The 19,773-nt window shown below is 35.1% G+C and overlaps 1 protein-coding gene across 1 annotated transcript in view; it reads left to right on the top strand.

Annotated features, from left to right (window-relative positions):
- The window catches only part of TRPM6 (transient receptor potential cation channel subfamily M member 6), a 256,602-nt gene that overhangs the window by 207,467 nt on the left and 29,362 nt on the right, over positions 1 to 19,773 (top strand). Inside the window, exons 29-33 of the mRNA XM_007498544.3 lie at positions 1,854 to 1,939; positions 2,197 to 2,255; positions 5,071 to 5,096; positions 6,994 to 7,044; positions 14,196 to 14,261. Of these exons, the coding sequence (XP_007498606.2) occupies positions 1,854 to 1,939; positions 2,197 to 2,255; positions 5,071 to 5,096; positions 6,994 to 7,044; positions 14,196 to 14,261 (288 nt within the window). The remainder of the gene's footprint in view (positions 1 to 1,853; positions 1,940 to 2,196; positions 2,256 to 5,070; positions 5,097 to 6,993; positions 7,045 to 14,195; positions 14,262 to 19,773) is intronic.

The following is a 19,773-nucleotide window of genomic DNA, read 5'->3' as shown; positions in this document are numbered from 1 at the left end:
TAACATGGCTGGACACAGTAACTCCTAAATTCAAGTGCTATTCTCTCTCTGACACATCATCCTGTTGCCTCTTGAGAGAGGTAAATCAGAGGAATGCTACAGAAAACTGTCTACTTATTTGGATATTACTTGGTAAAGTCTGTTATGGTAGAGTGGAACAGATATGAAGAGAGAGACAAGATGATAGTATAATTAGGTGCATTTGGAACTGACTGAATGGCAAGACTCAAATATTAATCAATGCCATCTTGGGGAGACAACATGATATGGTCGAAATGGTAACAGATCAAATCTTGACTTTCCACTTCTTTTGTGACCTTGAGAAAGCCATATAATGTTTTTAGGTCTAAGTTTTCTCAATTGTAAAATTGGTTTGGACTAGATGGCTTCAAATAGCCTTCTGCGTCTAAATCAATGATCCTTTGATTCTATGCATTATCAGATACTTCATTTGGGCATTATGTGATCAATTTTTATGTTTATACCAACTTCTAAAATTGTCTGCTAAGACTTGGAGCAATTGTGATCCATATAAGTGGAGTATCTTCTCTTAAAAAGATACACCTAGAACATATGCCCATTCTCTATGCAGACTTTAGAATAGAGGTTAAATCATGTTTCTTTTGAAGTTATAGATAATGTGCTAAATAACCATTAAATATGACATTCATGGTGTAACAGTACTTCACTTTTTTATTGCAGCATTTTACTGCAGCAAAAACACAACAGAGTTATGATTCCATCATAGCCCATCATTATGTGGGAGTTATAGAAATAATAATAGCTGATATAGTGTTTTCAGGGTTTGCAAAACACTAGAAAAATGGTTTGCCCAAAATTATTTCACTTAACACTCATAACAACTTGTAAAAACTATTCTAAAGGTTTTGGGGTAATTTTAATTTTTTGTTGCATCTATGATTTTGAGAGAAAGCTTGGACTTGTATTCAAGGAGATTTGAGTTTCCTAGTCACCTCTGCTTAGAATAAGGTCATTAGGAAAATGTCCTGGTCACCTCCAGTGTTTTGCTAATGATTATTAATGAGTGATGCTTTCAGACTAGCTAACATCAACTATCATTTTATTTTTATTTAAAATTTTTGACACGCTTTATCTTCTTTGTTTTCAAATAATCTCTCCATACCATTTTAGTATAAATTTAAAAGCTTTTTTGGGGGGAGGGAGGCATGGGTGTCTCTATATTTCTTCATATTCTCCCTATTTCTGCAGTAATTATATGAATGTATTAAGTGTGCAATGTCATCCTCTGGTATAGAACTTAAAAATGCTATAGTCTGAAGCCAGAAATGAAATAAAAACAGTTTTTTTCTTTTTTTCTTTTCCTTTTCTTTCTCTTTCTTCCTTCTTTTCTTTCTTTCTTTTTTTTTAATCCTTACCTTCCATCTTAGAATAAATCCTTTGTATTGGTTCCAAGGCAGAAGAGTGCTAAGGGCTAGGCAATGGGGATTAAGTGACTTGCCCAGGGTTCACATAGCTAAGAAGTATCTGAGGTCAGATCTGAATCTAGGACCTCCTATATTTAGGCCTGGCTCTCAATCCACTGAACCACCCAGATGCTCCATAAAACCAGTTTTTAACTTGATAAGTATGTATTTAATTCTTTAGCACTTTTTTTTCTGGTGGGGAGAAGAGCTGAGACCTATATCTTTGACCTAAATTTTCCCCAAAATGTTAAATAAATGTACTGTTTTCTGACCTTTTTTTTCTTCCCTTCGGCTTCTTGCTTCTGATCCCAAAGTATATAAACACTTCTAATTCTCTTTTGGGAAGAAAATAAATTATTTAAATAAAAAATTTATAAAGATTTTAATTTTCTTTTAAATTACATCTAGAACCACATATATCCCAGAAAATGAAATCTCAGGAAACTGGAAGACATTCCATATGCATCAGTGATAATCTGAAGCAACCCCATGAGGTAAGAACTAAAGAAATTTTATTGGACAGGGAATGTATAGACAAAACTTTTCTATCTTGTTGACCTCATTAATTTCAACTTTATGCCCTTTCATCATAGGTCTTTAAAAGAAGAACATGACTGAGTGTGGGGGGGTGAGGTGGAGAAAATTAAGATGTAAAATTTGTTTATCATAGAATGCTTTGATGATATTTTCCTGAAAGTACAGGGCTATTACATATATTGCATATCCATAACGATATTTCTTTCTTTTTTAGGATTTGAACAAAAATTCTCATTGGACCTCTATGAAGACCAGTCAGAATCAGAACTCAGTGTGAGTGTTTTGGAGTCCAGTAAAATACATTATATCAGTATTTCTGAGTATTTCTGCCTTCTAGCTGAATCTGCAGATTGCTAGGCAAAGATTTTCTCTCCAGAGAAATCATTAATATGGGAAAATGGCTACATTTTCCTTTTAGTTTCAGAAGGGTAATGATTATTGGTTCATACACAATTTATATGTTTTAGCCCAAATGTCTCAACCCTACCCATTTTTGATTATGTGATATGGCTGTTTTTTACCTGGGTTCAAATCTCATCTCTGCTTATTACCATCTACATGGTTTTGGCCAAGTCAATTTATTCTTTCCAGGCCTCAATTTCCTCATTAGCACAATGTGGTTGATTATAATAGATGATCTCTATTGGTCTCTTTCTGCTTACATGATACCATTATCTTAATTTTCTTTATATTTAACACTATAGCCAGCAACTATCACTAGATTGTTCTGAGTATAACCATTCTTCTCAACTTCTTGGTGAAAAACCTATTGATTTAGGTCTTGTTGAGATGAGTTGGAACCAATTGAATGTGAATTATATAGTAGAAATAAGTCTTTGGCACTTTTTAAAAGAAAAAAGAGGAGACTTAAGTTATACCAAGACTAATTAGGCTTATGTATCTTATTTCTTTTCATTTTTTGCCCTTCAATTTCCAAGAGAATCTTTTCTTTTTACTCAGGCTTCTTAGTAACACTCTAATTCTTTGCCTTAGCAACAGCTCTGATGATAAAAGCAAAAAACTTAGGAATTTTAGCAGATCTCTGGAACTTTTGTGGTCCAAGAGAATAAATGGGAAGCTCAAGTGAAAAAATATTTTATTTCAATGGTAGTGGGTTTTGGATGTCTCCAGTTAAAAATGCTATGACATGAATTAGACACCTAGCATTAGAGGTTAACCTTCAACATCAGTATCTCTGTAAAACACTGGTTTTCATCAAGTGAGTTTAAAGAGTATCTTCATTCTCCATCACTTGTGTTGATCCACACCTCCCTTCCAAAGGAATTTATCTGTAAAACTTAAAAAAAAAATTTTTTTTTAAACCCTTACCTTCCATCGTGGAGTCAATACTGTGTATTGGCTCCAAGGCAGAAGAGTGGTAAGGGCTAGGCAATGGGGGTCAAGTGACTTGCCCAGGGTCACACAGCTGGGAAGTGTCTGAGGCCAGATTTGAACCTAGGACCTCCCATCTCTAGGCCCGGCTATCAATCCACTGAGTTACCCAGCTGCCCCCTATCTGCAAAACTTTTAAAGATAAAAAAGTTTGTGACTTTTCAGCCTCAGTCTCCTTATTTGTGAATGGGAATAATAATAATAACAGCTAATATATATGTGCATATATATATCACTTTAAGATTTGTCAAGTGCTTTAAAAATGATATTTCATTTGATCCTTACAACAACTTTGTGAGATAGGTGCTATTCTTAGCCCTATTTTACTAATCAGGAAACTGAGGCTGTTAGATGTTAAATCACTTGTCTGCAGTTATATAGCTAATAAATGCCCAAGTTAGGATTCAAACTTAGGTCTTTCTGACTCCCAAGTCCAATGCCTTATCTACTCTGCTACCAAAGTATAATAGTAATTGAATGATAATAACCATCATGCCTTTTTCATATGTTTATCGTATGGATATTAACATGCAAACCTTAAATTGCTATACACATGAATGACTCCTATCTTTTCATGTGAGGGTATGGATTTATATGTATACATAGATAATCATAAGTGGCAATGCACTAAATTTAAAAACAGTGCCCTGAAACTATAAAAATTAACTACTTGCCCAGAGAAACACAGTACATTATTTGTAGAACGAATAACTGACTTTTATGTCATAGAAAGGAACTCTTTGCTTTCTTTGTTCTAAAACCACATGGATACAGAACAATATCATGCATGATGCATAGATGATGGGGAACAGAGCCAGAGATAAAGGATGAGTATAATTACCATAATCATAATAATGATAGCTAGCATTTATATGGTGGTGCTTTAGGGTTTGTAAAGAGTTTTCTAATTATTATCTCATGATTCTTATAACAACCCTAGGAGGTAGGTGCTTTTATTACCTACATCTTATAAATGAGATAGCTGAGGCAGAAATTTAACTGAGGTTAAGTAATAATAGCTAGAGTTGATATTTATATAGTGCTTGCTATGTGCCAGCACAGTGCTAAAAGCTTAGCAAATATTATCTCATTTGAATTTCACAACAACTCTGGGAGGTAGCTGCTATGATGATTCCTATTTTACACATGAGGAAACTGAGTCAAATAGAGGCTAAGTGTCTTGCCCAGGGTCACAACTAGTAAATGTCTGAATTTGAACTGAATTTTTGATTTTTGATATTTGAACTGAATAGGTCTAGGGTGCCTCCAGCTTTTAAAGAAATACAGTAACTCTGTAACTAATGAACCTTTTGTTACTCAATAATTCTTGCCCATTGATTCTGTTATAAAGAATTGTTCTATTGTTGATCAGTGATTTTGTGGCTAGAAAGAAATTTTCCCAAGTTCTTTTCTGATGACCAAATACAAGTTTATTTTTTGGTATTCCGTAGGGCCACAGTGTATCTCTGAGGGCTTTGATCTAAGAAAGTGACTGTGAGGCTCTATATTGTTTAGGTTTTTAAAGTTCTTTTTCACTTCCAAATGGTACCTTGCCTTCAGAAGATTTAGACATTATTTTATGTTGTAGCTGAATCTTGACTACATAGCTTTTATTGTGACTTAGTATTCTGTTTGCTACTATTTTTAATTCGTGAAAGTGTTAAAACACTATCTAAATTATTTTCTTTTGAAACAGGTCAAGAAGTTTAGAAGGAATTGACAGTAAGTCTTAACATTTTTAAAATTTATTTTTATTTTAATGACTCTTAGTAGTTATCCTAAAAGTAGTTATCCTAAAAATCCTAAATTTTATGGGTGGGCGTGGCAAGGTGGGGACTTGGTACCTGGATACTACTTGAATTCTTTACGTAACTTTGTATGTGTAGATATAGTCACAATGCTTATTTCACCAATTTTGCAAGTATTCTATAGCTTCTTGCTCCAGCCATCCTTTACACATGTTCCATATGGCAAACTAGGAAGTCCACTCTGTCTAGAATGTTCCTTCTCACTCTCTCATCATAGTACTGTTGCTCTTCCCTCTCAAATTTCTCAAAGTAATCATCATTCCTAGTAGATAACCAAGGAAAGAAGAATCCTTTTACTTGAAACCATTTCCCTTTCAAGGAAGATCAGAAAAGAGTTTGTATTGTTTATCTTTAGCAAGTAACAGCAAGCCCAAGATTCCTTGGAATTAGGGCCATTCTGTTATTGGTCTTTTGGTTGTGAAGTATTAGCATGATGATTAAAAGTGGCTTGGTGTAGGAGAAAGAAATTTTGTCTTACTTGGAGTCAACAGAAACTTGACTTAATTCCTGACTTGAGATATTTCTGGCTGAGTCACTTCTCCCAGTATCAGTTTTCTTATCTGTAAATTGGGAATAATAATAGAAATACTATCTGCATCAAAGGTTTGAAGTGAGGAAAGGCCTGGAGAATTTAAGGTTGTATAGTAGGGATTTTTAGCATTACTTTATTTTATTTTTTTAACTCTGGAGCTTCTGAATTTTGGTCAAGCCTATGAGGGCAATTAGATGGTATGGGGAATAGAGCACTGGACCTGGGGTCAGGAAGACTCATTTTCCTGAGTTCAAATCTGGTCTCAGACACTTAATAGCTGTGTGATCCTGGGCAAGCCACTTCTTGAACCATTTTGGGGTTTTCTTGGCAAAGATACTGTAGTGGCTTGCCATTTCTTCTCCAGCTCATTTTAGAGATGGAAAACTGAGGCAAACAAGGTAAAATAACTTGCTCAGGGTCACACAACCAGTAAGTATCTGAGGTTGGATTTGAATTCATTAAGATGAGTTTTCTTGACTCCAGGCACCTAGCTGACCCTTGATGTAGTTCTTTAAGGTTTATAATGCACTTTCCCTGAAACACATTTGATACTACAATAATTATCATCACCATCTTAAAAATGAGGAAGCCAGAGGGCCAGGAGGTTAAATAACCTTGCCTCAGGTCACATAGCTGGTAGGTGTCCTAATCATATACACTTTCACCTTATTTTATATATTGCCTCAATAACTTCCAATGTTGGACTCAAGCAGTTAGAAGTGGTCCAGTTGGAGTAGAAGGTACTTTGGTGACACTGTTCCCTGTGCTTCTGAAACCAATCAGATTGACCAGTGTTCTTTTACCCCACTCTCTGTCCCCATCCTAAGTGTTTGCCTCCTTAGGTGCTAGTTTTTGCCCCTATTCTAGGTCAGTGAAGTGGTCTGCCAATAACTTGCTGGTAATAATGTGGTTATGTGAGTACCATTCCTTTGTAGGGAGCCAAGAGAATTGGGCTTGGGGAGTATTGTGAAGTGTGATGGGCAGCCGAGTGCCTTTTACAACCCAGAGCTGTAATTGGCTCAGAGAAAATACATCTCTGAGGCTATATTGCTTGTCTTTCTTCAATTCCCTATATAAATATGTTTGGAAATATTACATTGATGATTGGAAGCTGTCAGGGTAGCATTCACAATAATATGTTTAAAGAATATTAGCAATCTTTTCCAAATACTGAGAAGCCATTTTGATGAGTCTATTCAATAATAACTTTGAAAGCAATATATTCCTAAGTATTTATCACCAGTCAAGTAATTAAAATGCCAATCTTCTCTAATTTCAGAGGCCTCAGCCTATTTAAAAACTACTCACGATCTGCACCATCATTATTCAGGTGAGAAAGATCTTCATAAAATAGGTGAATTTATACAGTGCTGTAAGGTTTGTAAAGTACTTTATATTATCTCATTGGGTCAACAACTCTAAAATGGGTACAATTACATTATTCTCCTCTTATAGATGACAAAACAAAGACTGAGAGGGGTCAGGTGAATTGCTCAGGGTCATACACATAGCTTGAGATAGGATTTGAACTCAAGTCTTTGTGACTCTTAAGTCAAGCTTTGGATCTATAATGATGCCTCATTGTATATATGCCATGTGGGCTAAAACTTGGGGACTTTGTATTTGGAACTTGCCAAATTCTGTTTATAGTTTCCAGATTCCAATTATGTTCATTCTAATGAAAAGACCTTTTACTTTGTTTTAGGATAAGAAGTTTGTATCCAATTTTCTTTAGATTTTGGCTACTTCTAGAAATATATTTGCCTAATAAAGAAAAATGAAAGATGATTTTGAAATTTAATCCATTGCATAACCAAAGGCAACCAGCCTAAGATCCAAGTACATGGTGTCATCTTCATTGGAGGTAGAAGAAGGACTTTAATTAGTTTCTTAGGAAGCAACTGTTGGGCACCTCGTAGGTACTCCAAAATGAGTAGAGTAATAGCTTGCAGAGTGGGTTAAACAAAGTGTCTGCTGTCTGCAAAAGGACCTGAGTTTCCTGGAGCTGTATGAGGCTCATGGCTAGCTGAAAAGGTTAGCCCTGAAAGCTCAAGAGATCAGTGAAGAATACTGCCCAACAATGCTAAACCCAGGAATTCCTGCCTATTAATTCTCTTCTTTATATCCTTCTATTGTTAATCAGTGACTTCATGCCTATGAAAAAAAGTTTTTAAAAAGTTTAATCTACATCATTAATATTATGCTTTCTTTTAAAAATATTTTATTTTTTCTAATTACAAGTAAAAACAATTTTTAACATTCATTTAAAATTTTTTGAATTCCAGATTACTTCAATTTCATCTAGATTAGACATGTGCAGTCACGTAAAACATATTTCCATGTCATATACAACTAAATTTTTAAGTCCTTATCTGATAGCTAAAAAGGCAAGCTCTGTATGTGTGTGTGTGTGTGTGTGTGTGTGTGTGTGTGTGTGTGTGCGCGCGCGCGCGCCCTAGGGCTTATAGTTATCTCTGGTGGTTCTGATCCATGCCTCTATATTTATTTTGGTAAACTTCTTCCCTTCACTAAGGTTGAACTCATCATAGAGATAGAGATCAATTGGGGATCCACCTCTAGTCAAGCCCTGTTCCCAACACTGTCCCTTTATAATGTTTAGTGGTTCCTCTTCTCTCTTCTTTCTACTTCATGTTGCTATGCCATTTATGATCTGCCACTAAACTGAGTTTAATTAACTTCAGTTCTTTTAATTCCTTTTAATATCAATTCAACACCATCACTTATAAAAGGGCCTACTACGTGCAAAGCACTGTGTTGAATGGTGGGCATATATAACTAGCTTTGCCACAAATCTTATTCTTAGTAAATGCAACTCATATTTACAGAATGTTTTAAGCTTTGCAAAGCACTTTCCTTAAAAGAACCCTGTAAGGTCTATGGTAGGATAGGGACTTGGACTGGATCCATGATTCCATTGATTTTAGATTTCCAAATTAGGAAACTTCTTTGAGTAGTATAGGCAGATACCTTTTATTCAATGTATAGCCTTAAAGAGCTGCCTGTAGCACTGAGAGATTAAATGAAAAGTTAAATGAGAGTTAAATGGCTCAGAGTAAAATAGTATGTATCAGAAGCAGGACTTGAACTCACATCTTTTTGGTTCTGAAATGAGCTACATACTATACTGCACTGCCTCAGGCCGTATAAATATTATTATCCCCATTTTTTAGTTGAAGAAATTGAGGCTCAGAGATGCTATGAGATTTGCCTATAGTTGAGCAGTCAGTAAGTATCTGAGTCATGATTCAGACCTATGTCTTCTGATGCTATATCTGGAATTTTGTACCACTGTCTCCTGCTATCTCTAGGAGCTTTCAATAAACTTGTACACAAATAGTAATGATACACAGTAGGGCAAGTTAAATACTTAAGAGAAGGATGGTTCATTTTCTCTTGGAAGGTCAATCAGAGAACATTTCATTGAGGAAATGGCATCTGAGCTGGCCTTAAAGAAAGGAAGAGAATTCAATACAAGGATATTGGGTAGGGGAGGCCATTCCACGGATGGAGAATAGAATGAAGAAAAGTATGAAAATGAGAGAGAGATGCTTGAGAAGAGGAGGTAAGACTAGTTCAATTTAGCTGGCAGGACAGTGATGTTCTTACAGAAAAGTTAGGAGAGAATAAATGACTTAGAGATTTGATGATGATTTCGTTTTTGGACATGATGAGCTAAGGAACTGGTGGCATGTTCAAGTGGAAATATTTAGCAAGGCTTTGGAAATAGAGATCTGGTCCTCTGGGGATAGGTTGACTCTTTAGCAGTAGGTGTCAGGATTACATCTCTAGAATAGTGGGCTGCAACAACAGCTGGGGTGGACTTCAGGGAACAGTGCCTTTTTCTGGGGATGGTCCTCTACTTTCTAGGAGGGAATTGAGTGGCCCCAGAGATGGCTGTGAACACTTACTTTGTGTCTTAACACTGGAATCAAGACTCTGGAGAAATTTCACTGGACTTATTTAGCATCCTGGCTCAAATGGAATTATTTCCAGAGACCTATCCATGGAAGGGTAGGCAAACTGGACCATAGTGGCTTTTTTGGCTTTGTGCAGATATGATTAGGTTACCTGATAGTTGTAAACTGCCAAAATTTGGTTGCCAAGACTGTGAATGTTAAAAACTGTAAATGTCAAACTCTGTAAAGGTTTTGGTCAAACTGTAAAGTAGTTTTTAGTGTCTTTACTTAAAATCAAAAATAAGTGGTTGCCATGGGAAATTCCCAAATATGAAAATACCCAAGTCAGCTGGGATTTATGGAGATTTTTAATTAATATAAATGAAGGAATTAAGGGAAGGAGAGAGACAGAGAGATAGACAGAAAGACAGAGACACAGAGAGAGACAGAGAGACAGACAGAGAGAAAGAGAGAGAGACAGAGACAGAGACAGACAGACAGACACACACACACACACACACACACACACACACAGAGAGAGAGAGAGAAAATAGCCAAGTAGTAGAAAGGGCCTAAGGGAGAGCGAGTCAGTCTTTATCACTCACCACAAGATCATCTCCAAGTAAGCTCCAGTCCTCACTTCAACTCCGAACTCCAACTCCAACTCCAACTAACTTCCAATCCCAAAACTCCATTACCTGAACTGACTTCTCCTTTTAAAGACATTTTCTCTTATGTCACCTCCCCTAAGTCTACCAATCACAGTAGACTTTTTCCCCAGGACTGCCCATTCTTAGTTTTCACCACTCTTTAGTTCTCACCTTCTCTGGTTAAATTATATCTTCTGAGTACTTCACACCTCTTTGTTAAGCTTGTCTTTTGTAAGTTGCTTGACCTTTTAGTGATTAATTTAACCTTTATAGGTACTTAATACCCTTTTGTATTAGATCTAAAAATAGACCTAGCTTAAGGTTCTAGCTTTACTATAAGTATGAGTTAGGGACTTTCATTGTTCAATCAGGAGTTTACAACTTTATTTTCCCCTAAGGCACTGTCTGAGCAGGGTGAAGTAATTTTAAAAGTTCTCAATATATTACTGATCAAGTACCTCCATTGTTACAATAGGGGAAAAACTTAAACCAAATCTTCTAAGGTACAGTCTGAGCAGTTTTAAGATTCACATAGTTGACTTCCAAAAGAATGAGGATTACTAAGTGTTTGACCAATTCAAGGCATTCCTGCAGGTTTTCCAAGTCATTTAGTAATACAAACCATTAAACTTCCATAGTTCCTGTATTTCGAGTAAGTAAGTGTCTTCATTGGACAAGTCCAACCTTTGGTTATCCAATTTGAGGAAGGGGAACCTACCATTTTAGGAGGTGGCCTATTTCACTTTGGGATTATACTAATTGTTGGGAAATTTGTTTAGTGAAGTTATAAGGATAAAAATTTAGGTCCAATGTAGGGAATTCAATTTAAGTTTAATATAGGGAAAAATTTAGGTTCAGTGTAGGTTCATTGCATGGAATTGAATGTAGGGAAAATTTATTTTTGGGAGGGGGTGTGGTATAGGTTGGAGTAAATGGATATTATGGACCTTTTCAAACTTTAACATTTAGTGAATGGGTTTAAATTTATGCAGGAATCCACTTAAACTCATCGTTAAGCATGTGGAAGATTTATTTGATCCTTTTAGGGATGCTTTGGCTTGTATAGTAATGACTCACACTCTACTCCATTCTCAACCAGAAATATATCTAGAATGTCTAGTTTTACTACTCTTCCCCATTAATGGTGCTTAATTATTGTTTGGTCATTTCAGTCCTGTCTGACTCTTTATAATCACATTTGGGTTTTATTAGTAGAGATATATGGAAGTGTTTTGCTATTTTCTTCTTCAGCTCAGGCAAATAGGATTAATTGACTTGCTCAGGGTCACACAGCTAGTAAGTGTTTAAGGCCAGATTTGAATTCAGGAAGACGAGTCTTCCTGATTCCAGGCCTGGTACTCTATCCATTGTGATATCTAGCTTCCTACAAGCTTAATACTATCTAATGTAATGTGGAAGGGTCTTAGAAGGATGTAAGATGTTTTAACCCACCTAGGAACTTCACAGGGCCAATTAAGCACCAAACCCTTTGGTTATGAAACAGTTTATTTTTAACAAAAAGGGATAAGGGGAACTGATAGGTATGACCCTGATGCTCTTCAAGCTCCCTCCACCTGGCTCCCATGTCTCCTGCTTTAGTAGAGCCTTCTGTTCTTATTTAGGCTTACCTACACCTCTTTATGCTATCTACACCCTTTCCCAGGCTATCTGAATTAACCCTAATCTTCCCACCAGTAATTAATGAAGAAAGAAAGGGAAAACCCTTTGGGTTTGGCTACTGTACTAAATAACTCAAAATTATAGATGGAAAGCTTTGAATTACCTTGGCCAATAGGAATTCTGGTAGTTGGACCACTGCCAGATGATGAATGGACTCAGGGAAATTAGCTTTCTCCAAGTAAACCCTCTACTTGGATTCCAAAGATTTTCTTCATGAAAATCCTGACTGTCCAGGGAGAATCTCTTGGAGCAAAACTCCTTCCTCCTTCAGCTTGGAATTGTAGGAACAGACAAAACCCACTCAGATGATATCCAAGAAGGAAGAGCAATTCAGTTATTTCAGTTTTAGACTCCCATGGTTCCTTGCTACCCAGAATCCTTTCCCAAGGCTTATCTTAAAATTCCTTTCTTTCCACTAACCCTAGAAAACAAGACCATCCCTAACTTATTCCTACACTTGTATTGCCCAGACTCTCTCTCTCCCTCTTTCATTTAGCTCAATCAAACCAATAAGTATTTAAATGGCTACTGTGTGTGTCAGACACTGGGCACTGGGATACAAAAACAGTGAACAAAACTACCTAATTGGAAGGAATTTATGTATATCCTAATGGAGGACACAAGTATACATGTATATACAGAATGAATTCAAAGTAGGTAAATTCAAGGCAGTTTGTGAAGGGATAAAGTAATCAAAAAAAGAGGAAAAAGCAGTTTGTCAAAATTAATGAATGTATCAACCAAATTTTTTGAGTTGTTATTTATTTTTATTCTTTTATACATAACATGATATACATAACATAATAACATAATGCACATGATTTGTTATAAATATGTAATAAATTATAGTAAATATGCTTATCCAAGAGAAACCAATTCTCAAATGTTGAAAAATCTGTCTCATTCTTTTAATTTTTTCCCCCTTCCTTCAAGCCCTTCCCATTATCTTTCCTCCCTCCCTAAGAAGGCAGGTATCATATAGCTTGTACATATATTATCATATAATACATAATTCCCTTTTTATCATGTTGTGAAATAAGACACATGTTACTTACACTAAAAGAAAAATTGATGGAGGAAACAAAGTGAAGAATGGTATGTTTCAATCTGCATTTGGACTCGTCTGTTCCTCTTATGGTTGTGGATAGCCTTTTTTCATCATGGATGCTTGCCTTGTTGATAATAGTTAAGTCATTCACAGTTTGGTCATCATACATTATTGTTATTGTGTGGAATATTCTCCTGATTCTGCTCACTTCACTTTGCATCACTGCATATAAGTCTTTCCCAGGTTCAATCCAATCTGACACTATATACAGTATTGCACAGACTTAGTCTTTGCCTTGTATATCTCTTCTTTAGGACCAAGGTGGGACATTAGAATTAATACAGTGTTTGATTTTGATTTTGTTGTTGTTCTAGGAAAACAGCTCATCAAAGTTGAGTCATAAAACTATATCTACATTTGGAATTTATTGTAGTATTGTTTTCAGAGACTAGTAGCTATAGAATGAGACCCTTTTGGTATTTTATTCATTAAATCCCATTGGATAATAATAGGCCTAGGAGGTAGATGGATCCCTCCACTTTGTGAGTCATTCTGCAATTAATTCCATTTGACTGTATTTTGGTGGATCCCAGCTTCTTTGGTTCTTAGTTTAGAGTATTAACACTGATTACATAAGTCCAATAGCAGTCTAGTGCTCGGTCTGTGGCTGTAACATTGGAAAAACTCTGAAGAGGAATAACATAACTCATTTAGACATCGATAGACTATAATACTCTCCAAATGCAGACTGTGTAATTAAAACTGTAGTATTGGGTTCCCTTGGTAAAAGAAAGTGAAGTGTGCAGATCCTAACAGCAGATGTCCTCATAGTCTACGTAGTACACCAGATTCACTTTAAAGAAAAAAGGCAACCAAAGTAGTAACACCATTGATTGAAATAGGTGCTAACAATATGCCATGTGTGCAATGGATTTATGGTTTGGGTACAATGGAAATACCATACCTGCTTTAGGTCTTGTTACATAATTTCTTGTAATTTGTTCCTAATTCAATAATATCTTTTTGGATAAAGGTATTTGTTCTTATGATAATAGTACTGATTTTAGGCAGAGATGAAAAATATAACATTAGCATTACTTGAATAGATATTGGTTTGGAGACAGCTTTCTGACCTGATGATGCATGCTAAATAGAGTTAAATTTTCTTTTTTTTTCTTTTTGGCAGCTGTTGAAAGGAACAATTTAATGAGGCTTTCTCAGACCATACCATTTACCCCAATACACCAATTCGGTAAGTTGCATAAATAACTATCATCATTTTTTGATGTTTTGAGAAATTCTGTGAACTCAACAGAGCAATGAAGCAAACCTAGCAAGAAGCCATTTTGGATTCATTTCATTGTGAGTTGGTTTGCCACTTAATCAGATGAATGGTTTGATGACAATAAAAAAACAACCCCCCAAAACTAAACAAATAAAAACTCTTGTTAACTTGTCAGGTCAGGCATCTCTGGTCTAGCTCTTGGAGCCTGTGGCTTAGGACTGTAGGGAGTAAGCATCGGTTGAGATGGGGTGCAGTAATTCTGCACCTGGCACTCCATGATTCAAGACTTGGAAGTAAGTCGGAGAGAAAAGAACAAACCAACCATGCTTAATAAACACAGAGAAAAGCGATCAATGTCAACATGGTGAAAGCCATCAGAACTGTGAGAGAAATGCTGGGTGTATTGTTTTTTATTTGTTTGTTTTCTTTCATGCCCACTAATTGCTCTTAGCTCAGAAAAGAAATGTTGGTTTTAAAGGCTGGTATACAAGAGGAAAACAAACCCTCATTAGCCAAGGCTACTGAGACTTTGCTAGTAGAAGGCACAAAGAGATTAACAAGGTAGGATGGGCTGCTGCTTGGATATTCCTCCAGATCCAAGATTTTATAAATTTGGGCATTCCCTTTAATCATGCAGATCAAATCATCCATGCTGTATCCTTTTGTGTTATTCTTGTCCATATCCTCAATTAAGCATCAACCATAGTAATGGAAGGCCTTTATCTGCTTCTTTGAATATTTCAAGCTGTAACACTCAGGGATCTTCATTATGCCTCACATAAGCTTCCCTCCTCTTTTTATTGTCACACACATCCTTGAAGATGTCTTTTACTATATTGATTTTGCATAAGACATCATTAGGAATATGCTGCAGACTGTTTACACCCACTGTCCTCAAACTTCATTAATCCTGTCAGTAAAATCTACACTGTGTGCAGGAGGCTGAACTTTCATTGCTATCCTTTAATAGCTTCCAGCCACTTATTCTTCTTTTTGGCTCTAAAATGGTTTTTGCTAATATTTTGTTAATATTGCCTTAACTTCTCTAGGCATTTGATCTCTAGGGACCTTGTAGGAATTTACTTATAAGTAATTCAATTATTGATCATTAAACATTGATTGAATGTGGTATACTTATATTTGAATACTTTAAGGGACTTTGATTTTTTTCAGTATGGGTACACTCCCAGGTGATGAAAATCTCAACCTGTCTAAACCTTAAGGAAAGAGCCTTTCTGAAATGCTGTGGCTGAAAATATCCATTAGCTGATGACCAGCTTTTTGCTTATGATCCTGGATAACTTTGTTAGATGGTCTTCTTATTAGTGTCATCCAAAGTATAAAATACAGAGATATATGTTCCATCTCACATTAACAGTACGAATGAATAGAAGCATTTCAAAGAGTAGAGACTGAATGTGTATAAACATTTGGGTCTTCTATACATTTTCCCTACCACCTTCCTCATTTCTTTTCCTTCTCCTCCCTATACATTCTGCTCCAGGGCTAAACATGTTCATGGCTGAACATCTCCCTTTAATAGATCTCTTAAAGAATTTGTTTGGGCTAGCTTTTAAATGAAGCTCTAATAATTTTTTCCTGCTTATTTATTTAAAAATTGTTTTGAGACTTTAAAAAATATTTCTTCTATTTTCCCTTCTTCCTTCTCATTCTTCCCAGAGAGCAATTCCTTGTAACAAAAACTTTTAAAAAGGAAGAAAGGGGGAGAAAAAGTTCAACAAATCTAATCAACACATTAAAAAAATCTGATGTCATATGATTGTTGACCCCCCCAACCCACCCACCCCTCCCGGTTTGTAAAGGAGCAAGTAGATATATCTTTTCCTCTCTTCTTTTGGGTCAAAGATTGGCCTTACAATTTCTTAACATTCAGTGCTGGTTTTTGTTGTTCTTTCTGTTTACATTGTTGTAGCTATAAGGTTTATAATTTTTTGGTCTCTACTTGCTTCAGTTTGCATCAGTTCATCTTTCCCTATTTTTCTCAGCAATCTTTATTATTTATTATGGCAGTATTATTATATAATTATAATAAAATAGCAGTATTATTTCTTACATATTCTTATAGTTCTTATATGTATATTTCTTATATAGTAGTGTAAAATTCAAGAAGAAACTGGATATACATAAGGATTCCTGTGAGCTGCATATTGACTTAGAAAACCACATATTAACCTTATAGAAAACTACACATTAACATTATTTATGCTTTATTTTGTCTTAATTTATTTAGTTAAATATTTCCCAGTGCAATTTAATCTGATTCAGGGTTGCCCTTGGAAGTATTGTGGACCTATTCTGACACTTCTGTTTTACAGCACAATAATATTTCCATATTTTATTCAAACTCCCACTTAATTAGTCATTCCTGAGTTTATGGGTCTCAAAAAATTAAGACTGAAAATTTAAAGAAATACTGACATTTTTAAGATAGAATTTTTTCCATATGGAAAGTGTTACCCTTGAGTTCTGAGTATCGACCAAGTTCTTTTTTATTCTTTTAAAATTTAATCATATTTCTGCAATTAATCAAAACCTCTTCACCACCACCCTCCCCTGTCATTGTAGAGAATGAAAAAAACAAAATCCTTTTGACAAATATGCAAGGTCAAGCAAAACAAATTCCTTCATTGGCCACATCCAAAAATCATGTCTCAATCTGCACCTTGAATCTATTATCTTTTTGCTAGGAAATGGGAGTGTGTGCATCATCCTTGATCCTTTGGAATTGTAGTTGGTCATTGCACTGATCATAATTCTTTGGTCTTTGAGAGTTACTCATCTTTACAATATTGTTTTTATATAAATTATACTTCAGGTTCTTTTTACTTTATTCTATGTCTGTCCAAAGAAGTCTTCACAATTTCTCTGAAATTATCTTTTTCATAATTTTCCTGCACAGTTTTCTATTACATTCATACAAAGAATTTGTCCCCAGAAAAATTTATAAATATTAGTCTTTTTAAGATTGTAATTAAGTAAAAGAAGCATAATAGGTAGAGAAATGATACTAGGAAAACTTGGGTCCCAATAATTTCTTTCTCATATATGTATACTATAAACACACATACATATATATATATATAGTGTTACCTTGGGCAAGTCACTTAACCTCTGTGTGTTCTAAGTCAACTCTATAAGACCATAAGTTGCAGAGCACGTATTGACATGCAGTGCTAAAAGCTTTTTATCATCTGGAAACTCCCTTTACCAATGAAATCACATGTCCATTACCTCTCCACTTCTAACTGAGCATTGGTGTCCAGAATTAAGAAAGAAGAGACAGAAGCTTTTTCAGTACAATTAGAAAGAAAGATGGACTGGTCACATGTTAAGATGCAGCTAGCTAGTATAGTGTGTTAAGCAATGTGCTTGGAGTCAGGAAGATGTGAATTCTAATTCTGCCTCACTCACTAGCTATGTGACCCTGGGCAAATCTTTTAATCTATATTTGCTTTAATTTTCTCAAATAGAAAATGGGGATAATAATAGCACCTCTATCTTCTAGGGTTGTTGTGAAGATCAAATAATATTTGTGAGGCACTTTGTAAACCTTAAAGCATTATAAACTAGTTTATTAATACTACTATTTTATTATTGTTATGAATAACTAACTGGTGGTCAATCCATGTGTTCCATTGTTATCCATATAATATCCTGAGAAATTTCCAAGCACATTGGGTGTCAAATTTATATAAGGATATGGATAATAGGCAAGCATGAAGGGGGAATATATTGAGTAATACTCAAACTGATGAGTTTAGAGATCTATTGGCATATTGGAGTACTGAAGATCTCTACCTTTACTAGGCTTTTCTTTGGCTGTCAGAGTCAATATAGAAGCTGAATTAGCTCTGGATTCAGAGAACCCAGAGAAGGGTTTAAATCCTTCCTCTGCTGCTTACTACCTGTGTGACGTTGGGCAAGTCTTTGTGCCTTATTTTCCTTATGTGTAAAATAAGTAGATTTAACTACATGGCCTCTAAAGAAGTCTCTTCTATCTCTATATCTCTGATCCCATGACCCTATGATAATTAATTTGTTGTTTGTCCATTTACTCTTAAGACTTTTTAATTTGGTTGAATGGATCAGTGTTTGCATTCTTTCAGTAGAATCCACAGGAACACAAGGTCACTTCTATGATCCAAAGCACATTTGAGAAGGATGTGAGGAGGAACAGTTCTTTATACAAATAATAGAGGATTAGTTTAATTTCTTTTAAAATCAAGGAGTAGGGAATAGAAACATAAGATGGAATGCCAAATAATCAGATGTCACTTGAACCATTTATTTTTTCTTTTAGGAAACACTCAACTTTAACAATGAACTATCCCAAAAACAATTAGATTTTTTCCATATTCAGTTAAATACCTCAATCTACATTGTAATCTAGGATTAGAATAATTGAAACTCTCTTTTACTAGTTAAGTACAAGAAATCTGGGATTCTGATATCCCAACTGAAAATGAGAATAAAAATATTTTTAGCACCTTTAACAATATATTCTAAAAACTCTTTATCATTATAAGTCATTCAGGAATGCCTTCCTTCCTTCCTTTCTATTTACTGTGTTAGACTTTACTTCTGGCTCATTTTTGTGTGAAAACATCACTGTGTCTTACTGTCACATGTAATTTTCCTTGATGAAAGGGTAACAAAAATGGTGTCAAGTACAGTGTTTCTTGATGTTTTGATTGTTTTTAAGTGTGGTATATTAATATATCTATTGTACCATGCTGCTGAATTAGTGTTATTAGGACAAGCACTTGAATTGTTTCTTTAGTTTTTGTGATATATTATTCTGAGCCCAGGTCACTAATGATCTTTGTGTCTTCTGTAGAGATAACTGTCTGGCTGCAGTTAGAATTTTGGTTGTTGCCAGTGAAAGTTATTTTCTTTAAATATTAAAGTTTTTTTCAGTTAACAAGCATTTGTTTTCTCTCTTTCCATATCCTTAAGAAGGAAAAAAGAAATAAAATATTTGAAACAAAAATATAAAGTCAAGCAAAACTTCCCTCACTGATCATGTCCAAAATTGTGTGTCTCATTCTGAATATTGAGTCCATCACCTCTCTGGTAGAAGATGGTTTGTTTCACTTCATCATCAGCTCTCTGGAATTGTATTTGATCCCTGTAAAGTCCTGAACTTTCAACTCTGGCCTTATAATATAGTATTCTTTAACTAAATGAAGATGCTTCTCTTAGAATGGTTTCCTTTTTTTATTTTGAGAGATGAATCTATCTTAACTACTTCAATATTTTTTCTTTTTAGCCCCACTGTACTATAGTTAAGACATTTGACTTTGCAGAATAGTCCAGAGGTCTTTATCCTCTGATGTATTTGTCAATGAGGACTCTTTTTGAATGAGAAATGGCAAGATTTAGAAGCTTTTCTGAGGACAGTGTTTCCTTAAGCAAAACTCTAATTATAAGTTATGACTTCACTGGGGTAAATTTGATA

The sequence above is a fragment of the Monodelphis domestica genome, chromosome 7, assembly GCF_027887165.1.
Source record: "Monodelphis domestica isolate mMonDom1 chromosome 7, mMonDom1.pri, whole genome shotgun sequence".
NCBI classification, from domain to species: domain Eukaryota; kingdom Metazoa; phylum Chordata; class Mammalia; order Didelphimorphia; family Didelphidae; genus Monodelphis; species Monodelphis domestica.
The sequence above is the reverse complement of the archived record's forward strand: the minus strand, read 5'-3'. Positions and strand labels throughout refer to the sequence as shown.